The sequence below is a fragment of the Mandrillus leucophaeus genome, unplaced genomic scaffold, assembly GCF_000951045.1.
Source record: "Mandrillus leucophaeus isolate KB7577 unplaced genomic scaffold, Mleu.le_1.0 Scaffold248, whole genome shotgun sequence".
NCBI lineage: Eukaryota > Metazoa > Chordata > Mammalia > Primates > Cercopithecidae > Mandrillus > Mandrillus leucophaeus.
In genome coordinates, this window is record NW_012102565.1 from 295,734 (window position 1) to 309,342 (window position 13,609).

General features: G+C 40.2%; 1 protein-coding gene across 1 annotated transcript in view; it reads left to right on the forward strand.

The window, feature by feature from the left end:
- Positions 1 to 781: 781 nt before the first annotated feature.
- Positions 782 to 13,609, forward strand: part of STK17A (serine/threonine kinase 17a) — a 31,973-nt gene continuing 19,145 nt past the window's right edge. The window contains exon 1 of the mRNA XM_011983212.1: positions 782 to 990. Within this exon, the coding sequence (XP_011838602.1) occupies positions 845 to 990 (146 nt within the window). The 5' untranslated portion in view covers positions 782 to 844. The remainder of the gene's footprint in view (positions 991 to 13,609) is intronic.

The window sequence follows — 13,609 nt, forward strand, 5'->3', positions numbered from 1 at the left end:
GAGATCCTTACCTTTAGAAAGTGATAGTGCTCTTTAGAGTCAGTTAATGCAGTGAAATTCATCGCATTAGGGATTCTGGTGACCAGTTTCTCTTAAAAAAATCAAATGGCTTCCCCCCACCCCCCGCCCCCAGAGACAGAGTCTTACTCTGTCACCCAGGCTGGACATGATCTTGTCTCGCTGCAACCTCTACTTCCCAGGTTCAAGCAATTCCCATGCCTCAGCCTCCTAAGTAGCTGGATTACAGGCGTAGCACTACCATGCCTGGCTAATTTTTGTATTTTTAGTAGAGGCAGAGTTTCATCATGTGCTAATTTTTGTATTATTAGTAGAGACGGGGTTTCGCCATGTTGGCCAGGTTGGTCCAGAACTCCAGACCTCACGTGAGCCACCTGCTTCAGCCTCCCAAAATGCTGAGATTACAAAGGTGACCCACCATGCCTGGCCTCAAATGGCTTTTTTAAAGACTTAAATCATTTTGTGTACAAATGTGCAAAAAATTAAGTTATGTGTAACTCTGCAAAAAATATGGACTTTAATATTTGTTATTCTTTATTTAGAAAATGAATTGTGCAGATTTATACATTTTGTTTTATTTGATAAATCCATAAATCTATAGATGTAGCCTATATAAATCTCTAAGTGATATTTCTACTTTTGTGATTGTATATGGGCTAAATTTGAATATCTACCAATGGTTATTTGGAAATTTCGTTGAAATCTGCCATCTGTGGAAAGTTGTCAACTTTAACAGTGAATGTTTTTGTTTAATTCTAGGGGGAAATTTGCAGTGGTGAGGAAATGTATAAAGAAAGATTCTGGGATAGAATTTGCTGCAAAGTTCATGAGAAAAAGAAGAAAAGGCCAAGATTGTCGGATGGAAATAATTCATGAAATTGCTGTACTTGAACTAGCACAGGACAATCCTTGGGTCATTAATTTACATGAAGTTTATGAGACTGCATCAGAAATGATCTTAGTTCTGGAATAGTAAGTATTGTCTTTCTTTTTTTTTTTTTTTTTTTTTTTTTTTCTGAGACGGAGTCTCGCTCTGTCGCCCAAGCTGGAGTGCAGTGGCCTGATCTCAGCTCACTGCACACTGCAAGCTCCGCCGCCCGAGTTTACGCCATTCTCCTGCCTCAGCCTCCCGAGTAGCTGGGACTACAGGCACCTGCCACCTCGCCCGGCTAGTTTTTTTTGTATTTTTTTAGTAGAGACGGGGTTTCTCCGTGTTAGCCAGGATGGTCTTGATCTCCTGACCTCGTGATCCGCCCGTCTCGGCCTCCCAAAGTGCTGGGATTACAGGCTTGAGCCACCGCGCCCGGCCTGGAATAGTAAGTATTGTCTTTCTTAGATTAAGTTTGGTAGTCTACACTTCCTTTATGGGATACCACTCATCTGTGATAATGTTGCCAGGCCTGGTTCTCTGGAAATCTCAGAATTTTCTAGATCATTTTCAAGTGTTCCTCTTATTTATTTAACATGTTCCAAATTTGCAAGGATGCATGTATATTAGCTTTTTTATTTTCATACTTTAATGAAATTCTTCTCATAATAGGATAAAAGGTGATCTTACGATTTTATTAGAGGCACTCTTAACGAAGTAATACCAAACTAATATTAAAATAAAAGGCATTTTATAATCCTTACATGTTCTTATAGTCTGAGTTAATCTCCTTTCTTTTAGAAACAGTAGTCTTGATTCTTACTATGTTTTCAATTTAAGTAGGTAGATACAGCACAGAAAACAGCTTTGAAAAACGAAGGACTGTTCTTTCTCCTTAAGAAATCGTGGTTTCAGGCCAGGCACGGTGGCTCATGCCTGTAATCCCAGCACTTTGGGAGGCCGAGGCAGGAGGATCACCTGAGGTCAAGAGTTCAAGACCAGTCTGGCCAACATGGTGAAACCCAGTCTCTACTACAAATACGAAAAAATTAGCCTGGCGTGGTGGCATGTGCCTGTAATCCCAGCTACTCAGGAGGCTGAGGCAGGGGAATTGCTTGGACCAGAGAGATGGAGGTTGCAGTGAGCTGAGAGTGCGCCACTGCACTCCAACCTGGGTGACAAAGCGTGAGACTCCATCTCATAAAATAAAAGGACTTAATACTCATGCCTATAATCCCAGCACTTTGGGAGGCCAAGGCAGGAAGGATTACTTGAGCCCAGGAGTTTGAGACCAGCCTGAGCAACATAACAAGACCCTGTCTCTTTTAAAAAATAATTAATTTAAAAAAGAAAACAAAAAAGACTTAATACATCAGTAAATCCGAACAAAATGAGAAGACAAACTCGGAAAAATACCTCTAATATTCATCTAGCAAAAGCAGTTAAAGTTGCTTGAATATATAACCAGGTCTTACAAATACCCACAAACACATGAACCTCCCAGTTTGAAAAGGGCTTGGCCCATAATCCCAAAAGATGCAATCCTAAATGTTGAAATTCCAAAAAATCAAAAACCCTAAGGTCTAAAATCTCAAAAATCACAATCCCAAAAGATCAAAATCCTGAAAATATAATTATGGAAAAAATAATCCTAAAAAATTCTCTAAAAGACATTTATTTGGTCAGGTGCTGCAACCTCCGCCTCATGGGTTGAAGCGATTCTCATGCCTCAGCCCCCACAGGTAGCAGGGATTACAGGCGTCCATCTCCACGCCTGGCTAATCTTTTGTATTTTTTGTTAGAGATGGGGTTTCACCGTGTTGATCAGGCTGGTCTCAAACTCCTGACCTCAGATGATCCACCCGTCTCAGCCTCCCAAAGTGCTGGGATTATAGTCGTGAGCCCAGTCAAATCTCAGCACTTTGGGCAGCCGAAGTGGGAGGATTTCTTGAGCCCAGGAGTTGGAGACCACCCTGGGCAACATAGCGAAACCCTGTCTCTATAAAAAATACAAAAATTAACTGGGTGTGGTGGTGCACTCCTGTAATCCCAGCTACTTGGGAGGCGGAGGTGGTAGGATCACCTGAGCCCAAGAGGTCAACGCTATAGTGAGTTAAGATGGTGCCACTGCACTCCAGCCTGAGTAACAGAGTGAGACCCTGTCTCAAAAAACAAAAAAAATTTTATTTACATTTTAAAAGGGGATTGATTTAGGAAACATAAAAATAACTATGTATACCATAAATTGTCCAATTATGTTAATTAAAAATAAAATGTTAATACATGACATTTCATGGCCACTTTATTTACATGCTAAAACAGGCAGTAATAACATACGTTTTTACAGACATAACACTCAGATATACTAACAGTCACACAAATGTAACAGTTATGAGCCAGATAAACCATATTTATAAAGGAAGTAGTTCAGCTGGGCGCAGTGGCTCACGCCCCAGCACTTTGGGAGGCCAAGGCAGGTGGATCACGAGGTCAGGAGATCGAGACTTTCCTGGCTAATACGGTGAAACGCTGTCTCTACTAAATATTCAAAAAATTAGCTGGATGTGGTGGAGGGCGCCTATAGTCCCAGCTACTCGGGAGGCTGAGGCAGGAGAATGGCGTGAACCTGGGAGGTGAAGCTTGCAGTGAGCAGAGATCGTGCCACTGCACTCCAGCCTGGGTGACAGAGTGAGACTCCATCTCAAAAAAAAAAAAAAAAAAATTCTAAAAGTGAAATATATAAACGTATATCTCCATAGTTGATAATTCTGTACACTTAAATTGATAATTGTGGTCATCTGAAATACCATGACAAGCAACCTAAGTCTTTTGACAAAATTGATTGAAAATCTCAATGTGTCATCACCATATATGCAGTTGCCCAAAGAGCCAAGATCTCAAGAAATTTTTTTCACAAATGCAGATGTACAAAAAGGACATATCTTCATTTATTAATAAAGTTTCAATGTTTTTGTTGTTCTTTTTTGTTTTTTTTTGTTGTTGTTGAGACAGAGTCTCCCTCTGTCACCCAGGCTGGAGTGCAGTGGCATGATCTTGGCTCACTGCAACCTCCACCTCCCAGTTCAAGCAATTCTCCTGTGTCAGCCTCCTGAGTAACTGGGATTACAGGTGCACACTACCGTGCCTGGCTAGTTTTTTGGTAATTTTAGTAGAGACAGGGTGTCACCATGTTGGCCAGGCTGGTCTCAAACTCCTGACCTCAGGTGATCCACCTGCCTTGGCCTCCCAATGCTGGGATTACAGGCATCAGCCACCAGGCCTGGCCTCAGTGCTTTTACATACACAAAATCAACATTGTGATAATATATTTTGATGGAGTCAAATTTGCAAAATATTCATAAAATGAATTAACTCTCCTCAAAATTTCATACAGTTCATACCTCCAGTATTGAAAATTATGCGAAGATGAAATGCATAGCATAGTGAATTGGTGCTATATGTGAAGGGGCAGATGTTGTACATGATTGAATAATTTGGCAGGGGAGAGTTCTTTTTTACCTGCGTTTTCATTTCTATAATCTTTGAAACACCTGCTGCACTTGTATTTGGACAGTGGTTGTGATCTACAAATTTTGTAAGTATGTGTTGTCCACCGGAAAACCTGGTTATTGCTCAGCCATTGCAATTCAATTATTTTCTGCTTTCAAAGCACCGATAATAATTAGCTTTTAAACCATTAGGTATCATTGTATGCTTAACTTAATCACACCCTTTTTTGAAGGAACAATTTCACAGATCTCTTCCATTGTATTGTAAGGAATACAGTGAGAAGGAATAATATTGGACTTCCCCAGGACCAAATCTCTATTATTTAATAGTTAATCTTCTCCAGAGAGACAGAACCAATAGGATATGTGAATAAATACGAGAAGGAACTTATTAGGAAACTGGCTCATGTGCTTATGGTGACTGAGAAGTTTCACAACAGGCCTGCAAGCTGGACACCTTGGGATGCTGGTAACATGGCTTAGTCCAATTGCAAAGGCCTCAGAACCAGGGAAACCAATCATTGCCTTTCAATCCAGGCCAAAAGCCTCAGAACGCCAGGGAGTGGGAGTGTAGGGAGCAGGGGTGGTCAGGTGTAAATCCTGACATTTGAAGGCTGGAGTTCTGATGTCCACGGCAGCAAGAGAAAAATTGGTCCCAGCTCTCAGAGAGAGACCAGCTTGTTTTCTATATTTCTTCTCTCTAATTAGATGGTGCCTGCCAACATTGAAGACATATCTTTCCTACCTAGTCCACTCGGACTCACACGCTAATCTCTGGAAACACCCTCACAGACACACCTGAAATAATATCCCGGATTTCTAGGTATTCCTTAATCCAATCAAGTCAACAACTGAAATTAAGACCATAAATCCACCCCTTATCAGTTTGGCATCCATAATGCATCTCCTTTAAACTGTACTTAATTTCCAAATAAAGACAGCAACAAGGTAATAGTTCCACCTAACAGGATGCACCTACCGTGATGCACCTAGCCTCATACAACCAAAAATACAGTGGAAGTCCCTTCCCTAAATCCCCTCCCTCCCTAGAATTCAGTTTTCACTATTTCAACAGTCGAAATTTTAATTGTTCAAGATTGTGATTTGGGGATTTTAGACTTTAAGGACTTTTTTATCTTTCAGGATTTTGATCTTTTGGGATTTTGACATTCTGGATCATGGCATCTGAGATTGTGTCTTTCAGGATTATGATCAGCTCTGGTTTTAAAAAAATGAACAAATGATATGAAATTTTCACACACGCAAATGTAAATTACCTATATACACATGAAAATATTTTTATTTTTATAATGTAAATTTTAAAATAGGTTGTGAATTTCCACCTATCAGACTGGCAATGATTATAAACAAAAGTGATATTCATTAATTGAGTCATTTTAGTATAACTTTTCTGGGGTACAGTCTGAAGTATGTATCAAAAGCCTTAAAAAATATGTTTTAACCCAGCAATTTTACTTAAAGTTTTTTTTAATAGTACATAATGGGGTCTCACTATGCTGACCAGGCTTATCTCAAACTCCTGGCCTCAAGCAATCCTCCTGCCTCAGCCTCCCAAAATGCTGGTATTATAAGCATGAGCCACCATACATGGCCTAATTTTAGTTTTATTAATTTTTTCACAAGGAAATATTAGGCAGTTTTGCAAAGATATGTTACCAAAATGTTCCTTATGGCATTCTCTATGTAGCAAAAAGGTAGAAATAGTCTAAATGTTTGTTAGAAAAAAGGTTGGTTAAATAAGTGATGTCACAAAATGGATTACTGGGCAGTCATTAAGAAGCTAAGGTAAATATATTTCAAAGATTTAAAATATTAAGTTTAAAAAAGAGCATGTTACAAAATAATGTGTATGGCATTATGTTGTTTTTATTTAAAAGTTTATAGAGGGTGAGGTCTGGATGGCTAAAATATTAAGCGTGTTACTCTTGATAGTGTAATTCAAAAGTATGGTGTTCATATATTTTAATTCAATAATTTCACTTGTAGGAATCCCTTCTAGAGAAATAATACGAACATGAGAAGCACAAAAGTGTTTGTCACAATGCATTTCTAATTTATGATAGTAGAAATACCCAAAAATGGCAGAATGGTTAAAAGTTTTTTTAAAAAAATAAGTTTAGGAATCTCATATGGAAGCCCGCTGCTTACCAAGGATTTGTTTTTTTCTGTTTATTACAGAGGGGATTAAGGTAGAATTGGAAATCGATCCAGAAAAGACCACCTGAAATATTCTGTCTCCAAAATCTCCTCCTTCTTGCAAAACCTGCTCTTCAGCCTTTCATCCTGGGACCCTTTTCAGTTCTTCCAGTCTTCACCCGGCTCCTGACTTTTTTCTTCCCTTTTCTTCCCTTCTCCTCTTTGGTAGTTAATTTAACTTCTCTCTTACCAGCACCTCACATTATTTCCCTCTTCCTCTTGGTCATCCTCTGCAACTCATTTGCCCATTTTAAACCCAGAATGCATGCTGTGTGTCCCTCCTCCTGTGCTGCCACACATTCTTGGAAGGACTTGGATCGTTTTTCATCTACTTAGTACAAGTGTAAGAGTTCCATCTTCAGCTAGGCTCATGGTATAGCTTAGCAAGTCTGTACCTAATCTCTTACGTCCTTTTAACACCCCCACCCCCTGAGCTAATCAATATCTTTACCACACTTACTGTGTCACCTACTTCCCACCTCTCATGAGATACTTAGCCTTTTCTCCCCCATATGGAGAAATCAAGGCCATCAGACACACTCCCCAAGCATCCCTCCCCTTCCTCTAATATCTGTCTTTGTTGCTCTCATGCCCGTCCCTGCTGTTTGATGGAAGAGATTCAGCTAATCATTTCCAAGACTGAAACCTTTATTTAAGTTCTTTAATTCTTATCCTTCCTTTTCTAGGACCTGTGTTTCGTTTTTTCGTAAATTATGTAACCTCTTCTAGAGTTTCAGACCCTCCTCCCATGGTGGTTCTTTTCCCTTTGTCCTCTAATATTTCAGTCTCCTCTATGCTAAAATTCCTTCCTCAGCTTTGACTCTTACGTCTTGCCTTTCTCTTTTCCTTACTGCTATACTTCTTAAAAGAATAGGCTGAATTTACGGCATTCCTCACCTTACAGTTTTGTTCTACTTCATTGATCCACTCATCTGTTCATGGGCCAATACTCCATTCACTTTTTAATCTAATGCCATCTGCTCTTCTGATACTTTGATGAGGTCACCAGTCCTGTGTGCCAAAATTAGTCTCCTCGTTTTAGTATTCATTCCAGTTCTTGCTCTCTTTAAACACTTGATATTATCCTTTCTTTCTTGAAATCATGTTCTTCCTTGGCTTTCACAGCCCTATTTTTTAAAAATCTCCTCCTCCTCTCAGAACCTTTTATCCTTTTCTACTATATAAATGTAAGTGTTCCCCACAGTTCCATCAGCGTTACTGATGTCATATATTTATGTTTTATACATTTACCCTGGATGATAAAATCTATTTTTGTGACTTCAGCTATCATTTACATGCTGGATATTTCCAAATCTTTGTTTTCAACCTCAGCCCCTTTCTTCTCCTTCACTTATGAAGCTTAGTTTGGCTGGATATGAAATTCTGGGTTGAAAATTCTTTTCTTTAAGAATGTTGAATATTGGCCCCCACTCTCTTCTGGCTTGTAGAGTTTCTGCTGAGAAATCCACTGTTAGTCTGATGGGCTTCCCTTTGTGGGTAACCCAACCTTTCTCTCTGACTGCCATTAACATTTTTTTTTTCCTTCATTTCAACTTTGGTGAATCTGACAATTATGTGTCTTGGAGTTGCTCTTCTCAAGGAGTATCTTTGTATCTTTGTGGCATTCTCTGTATTTCCTGAATTTGAATGTTGGCCTGCCTTGCTAAGTTGGGGAAGTTCTCCTGGATAATATCCTGCAGAGTGTTTTCCAACTTGGTTCCATTCTCCCCATCACTTTCAGGTACACCAATCAGACATAGATTTGATCTTTTCACATAGTGCCATATTTCTTGGAGGCTTTGTTCATTTCTTTTTACTCTTTTTTCTCTAAACTTCTCTTCTCACTTCATTTCATTCATTTGATCTTCAATCACTGATACCCTTTCTTCCAGTTGATCGAATCGGCTACTGAAGCTTGTGCATTCGTCACGTAGTTCTCATGCCATGGTTTTCAGCTCCATCAGGTCATTTAAGGACTTCTCTACACTGGTTATTCTAGTTAGCCATTCGTCTAATCTTTTTTCAAGGTTTTTAGTTTCTTCGCAATGGGTTCGAACTTTCTCCTTTAGCTTGGAGAAGTTTGATCGTCTGAAGCCTTCTTCTCTCAACTCGTCAAAGTCATTCTCCGTCCAGCTTTGTCCCGTTGCTGGTGAGGAGCTGTGTTCCTTTGGAGGGGGAGAGGCACTCTGATTATTAGAATTTTCAGCTTTTCTGCTCTGTTTTCCCCCCATCTTTGTGATTTTATCTACCTTTGGTCTTTGATGATGGTGACGTACAGATGGGGTTTTGGTGTGGATGTCCTTTCTGTTTGTTAGTTTTCCTTCTAACAGTCAGGACTCTCAGCTGCAGGTCTGTTAGAGTTTGCTGGAGGTCCACTCCAGACCCTGTTTGCCTGGGTATCAGCAGCGGAGGCTGCAGAACAGCGAATATTGCTGAACAGCAAATGTTGCTGCCTGATCATTCCTCTGGAAGCTTCGTCTCAGAGGGGTATCTTGCTGTGTGAGGTGTCAGTCTGCCCCTTCTTGGGGGCGTGCCTCCCAGTTAGGCTACTCAGGGATCAGGGACCCACTTGAGGAGGCAGTCTGTCCGTTCTCAGATCTCAAACTCCATGCTGGGAGAGCCACTGCTTTCTTCAGAGCTGTCAGACAGAGACATTTAAGTGTGCAGAGGTTTCTGCTGCCTTTTGTTCGACTATGCCCTGCCCCCAGAGGTGGACTCTACAGAGGCAGGCATACCTCCTTGAGCTGCGGTGGGCTCCACCCAGTTTGAGCTTCCTGGCAGCTTTGTTTACCTACTCAAGCCTTAGCAATGGCAGTCACCCCTCCCCCAGCCTCGCTGCCATCTTGCAGTTTGATTTTAGACTGCTGTGCTAGCAATGAGCGAGGCTCCATGAGCGTGGGACCTTCCAATCCCGGCACAGGATATAATCTGCTGGTGTGCTGCTTGCTAAGACCGTTGGAAAAATGCAGTATTAGGGTAGGAGTGACCTGATTTTCCAGGTGCTGTCACAGCTTCCCTTGGCTAGGAAAGGGAATTCCCGGACCCCTCGCGCTTCCTGGGTGAAGCGATGCCTCGCACTGCTTTGGCTCACGCTCGGTAGGCTGCACCCACTGTCCTGCACCCACTGTTGACAAGCCCCAGTGAGATGAACCCAGTACCTCAGTTAGAAATGCAGAAATCACCTGTCTTCTGCGTTGCTCACACTGGGAGCTGTAGACTGGAGCTGTTCCTATTCGGCCATCTTGGAGTGTCGCTCTCTCGCCCTGTCTCCTCAGCCCCTTTCTTAAGCTCCAGCTGCCTGTTGCGTATACATGTGTCCAACTGCAGATCATTATTAGTCAATATATCAGTATCAGTGCAGTCAGTAGCAGTCAATATCAGTACTCCTGCATTACCCTATTAAGGCCTGTTTTTCTTTTGTTTAGTATCCCCATCTGTTTCATTGCTCAAGCTAGAAACCTTGAAGTTATCCTTAATTCCTTTATTCTCTTTAACACTCATGTACAGTATAATGAATTACCAAGTCTTCTACTTAAACCTCTCCAGTAGCTTTTCAGCTGGTCACCCTGGTTTCAATCCTGGGAAATCCCTCCTGCTACTGTTAGATAGGTAATAAAAACAGATTTGGTGATATTATTCCCTTGCTTAGAAACTTTTGGTGGCTTCTGTTTCTTTGATGATCAGATTTTTTAAGAACAAAAATCAGTATGATTTGGTCAAAAAATTTCATGTTCTACTTTTAGTTTGAAGAGGAAGTCTTAGAGATATGCTCTGGATACTGAGATACCAAAATTCCCAGCCACATCAATATATTGTTGTTATGGAAACAGGCAGGTTATGATCACTGCATCAGTTAATCATTCTTGAAGCACCTGCCATGTGCACTAGATACTAATAGGTACTGATAATATAAAAAGTGAAAAAACATAGCCCCTTATCTCCAGGTGCTAAAAGTCTAGCAAAGGAAATAGATATGGAGGTTGAGCATTCTTAACCTGGAAATGAAATGTCCCAAAGTTTGAAACTTTTGAGCACTAATATGATGCCACAGTAGAAAATTCCACATCTGACCTCATATATTATCCCAGAAAGATGCTGACCACAGCTGATGAGATCACCTTTATAGGAATTAAGGATGCTAAGGATAGAATAACTATGCTAGGGGCTGTGCTAATGCAGCAGGTGTGCATAAGTGTAAACTTGCTGTGATTCCACATGGTGGCTGAGAGTGGCACCTTCACTTTCTGATGGTTCGGTGTACACAAACTTTGTTTCATGCACAAAATTATTTAAAATATTGTATAAAATTACCTTCAGGCTATGTAAGTTGCATATGAAATATAAATGTATTGTGTGTTTAGACTTGGGTCCCCTCCCCCAATATAGCTCATTATGTATATGCTAGTATTTCAAAATGTAAATCCCGAATGTTTCTGGTCCCAAGCATTTAAGAGAAGGGATATTCAGCCTATAAATGATTGCAGCAATGTTGATGATTTACCAGGAGTTCTTACTAGTTGTTGTGTGAACTAGAGTATAATAGTCAAAATGTATTAAGCATTTACTATGTGCCACGTGCTATGCTGTCTTCCAGCTTCATATATATTATTTATATGCTTTATTTACACTGTTCATAAATTTTAGAACACAATTTTATATATAAGAAAACACTCAGAAAAAAAAAATCAACCTTAGTTTGTGCTATATTACAAATAGCAGAGCCAGAATTTAGTCCAGGAGCATGAGATTCCAAAGCTTCTGCTTTTATCCATATACTGTGCTCCTTTACTCTGCCTGGGAGGTAGGGAGTGCTTCCTGGAGGAGGAGGCATTTCAGTATATATTAGCCCATCATTGCCTTACTCTGAATTTTTTTAGTTGTTTTGCCCTCATCCTGTGCTCGTCTTCCTGACTTCTGTTCTACCTCATCTCCTTTTAGTCCTTTTCTACTTTACCCTACATTCTCGGCACACTTCTTTTTTTGTCATTGCATTGTCATCTTCCCTGCATTATTCACGACAAGAAGTCTGTGATCATTCTTACCTTGATTCACCTATGAATGTGCCTTTTTTTTTTTTTTTTTTGAGACAGAGTCTGGCTCTGTTGCCCAGGCTAGAGTGCAGTGGCACAATCTCAACTCACTGCAAGCTCCACCTCCTGGGTTCACACAATTCTCCTGCCTCAGTCTCCCCAGTAGCTGGGACTACAGGCGCCCACCACCATGCCCAGCTAATTTTTTGTATTTTTAGTAGAGACAGGGTTTCACCTTGTTAGCCAGGATGGTCTTGGTCTCCTAACCTCGTGATCCACCCGCCTCGGCCTCCCAAAGTGCTGGGATTACAGGCGTGAGCCACCGCACCCGGCCATAAATGTGCCTTTTTAAAGATTTTCCTCTTTCTCACTTGTTTTTAGCAATTTGAGTATGGTGCCTTGGTTTTATTTGTATTTATCTTACTTGAAGTTCATTTTTTTGTTTAGAGTTAGTTTTTATCAGATTTGGAAATTTTTCAGCTATTACGTTTTCTAATATTTTCCTACCCCTACCTCTCTTCTCTTATTCCTACAGTGTATTAAACGGCTTGATGCTGTCCCATAGGTCCCTGGGATCCTGTTTGTTTTGTTCAGTCTTTTCCCTCTCTCTCTCTTTGTGCTTCACACAGACAGCTTATTTTCCTGTGTCTTAAAATTCACTGATTCTTCTGCAGTGTCTGATCTGCTATAAAGACTATCCAATGGGTTTTTCGTTTCAGATACTGTATTTTTCACCTGTGAAAGTTCTTTTTGGTTCTTTTCATAACCTCCATCTCTTACATGATTATGTTCATATTTTACTTTAAATCTTTGCACATCTTTATAATGCCGATTTTAAGGTCCTTATCTGCCAGTTCCATCATCTCTGTCATTTCTGGATCTGCTTTTATTATTTTTCCTATTGGTTGTGAATTGTAATTTGTGGCATTTTCAGATATCTAGAAATTTTTGGTAAAATGACATACATTTGGAATGTTGCAGGGTTAAGTAGATTTTATCCCATTAAAGAATGGTGACGTTTGTTTTGGCAGTCATTTAAATTACTTGTGGATCAGCTTGGTTAGGACAGACCTAGAACTAGGTTAGCCTTAATACAAAGGATAGCCTCCCAAAGGAGTCGGTTCATTGCCCCAGTGTTTAGAGTGACTTTTCTACTCCAACTTGACAAAATTAAAATGTCTTACCTTATTCTCTGTGAACACTGGGAATTTCTCAGCCTTATGATTTTCCAGAGTTATTTTGTCTAAGACTTAAAAATACTGTTGAGCAGATCTCTCTCTGTAGCTCCCTCCTCTCTGGTACTCACCTGCCAATTCCAGCTGTCTTAGCCTTGCCAAACTCCGAGTCTGTCTTCTCAGCTTAGCAAGGCTGCTGCATTCTGCTTCTGCTTGGGTTCCTCCCCTACCCTGTACCACTATCCATATATTGTTACCAAGTAGGAAGATTAGAGGGCTTAACCTCTTCTCACAGCTCATGGTCCTATACCTGTTGTTCTGGTGCCTGAAATAGTTGATTCATATGCCTTAATTTTCTAGTTGTTTATAGCCAGAGGGCAAATGCCATACCATTTGGTTGGATGGGGGAGTAGAAACTTGCCGTTTAATGAGTGTACCATGTATTTTTTACACAATGTGCCTTCACACATGTGCTCCCTCTATCTGGGATGTGCTGTTAGCATTTCATCTAGTGGACTCCTAGTAATCTTTCAAGTTCAGAATAAATGTCATCTTTCCAAGATTTTTTTTCTATTTCCTTTCCAATTAATTGCTCAATTGCTTAGTTATCAAGTCATTTAATATATAATTTCACATATAAATGCATATGTATTTGTTATTTAAATATCTTTCATTTTTCTCTTCCCCACTAGAGCTTGAAGGACCAGACATACTTATTTGTAATTATCTTTCTATCTCTAGGACGGAATATAGGGCCTAACGTATTTGATGGTTTGTTGAATTTGAATAATG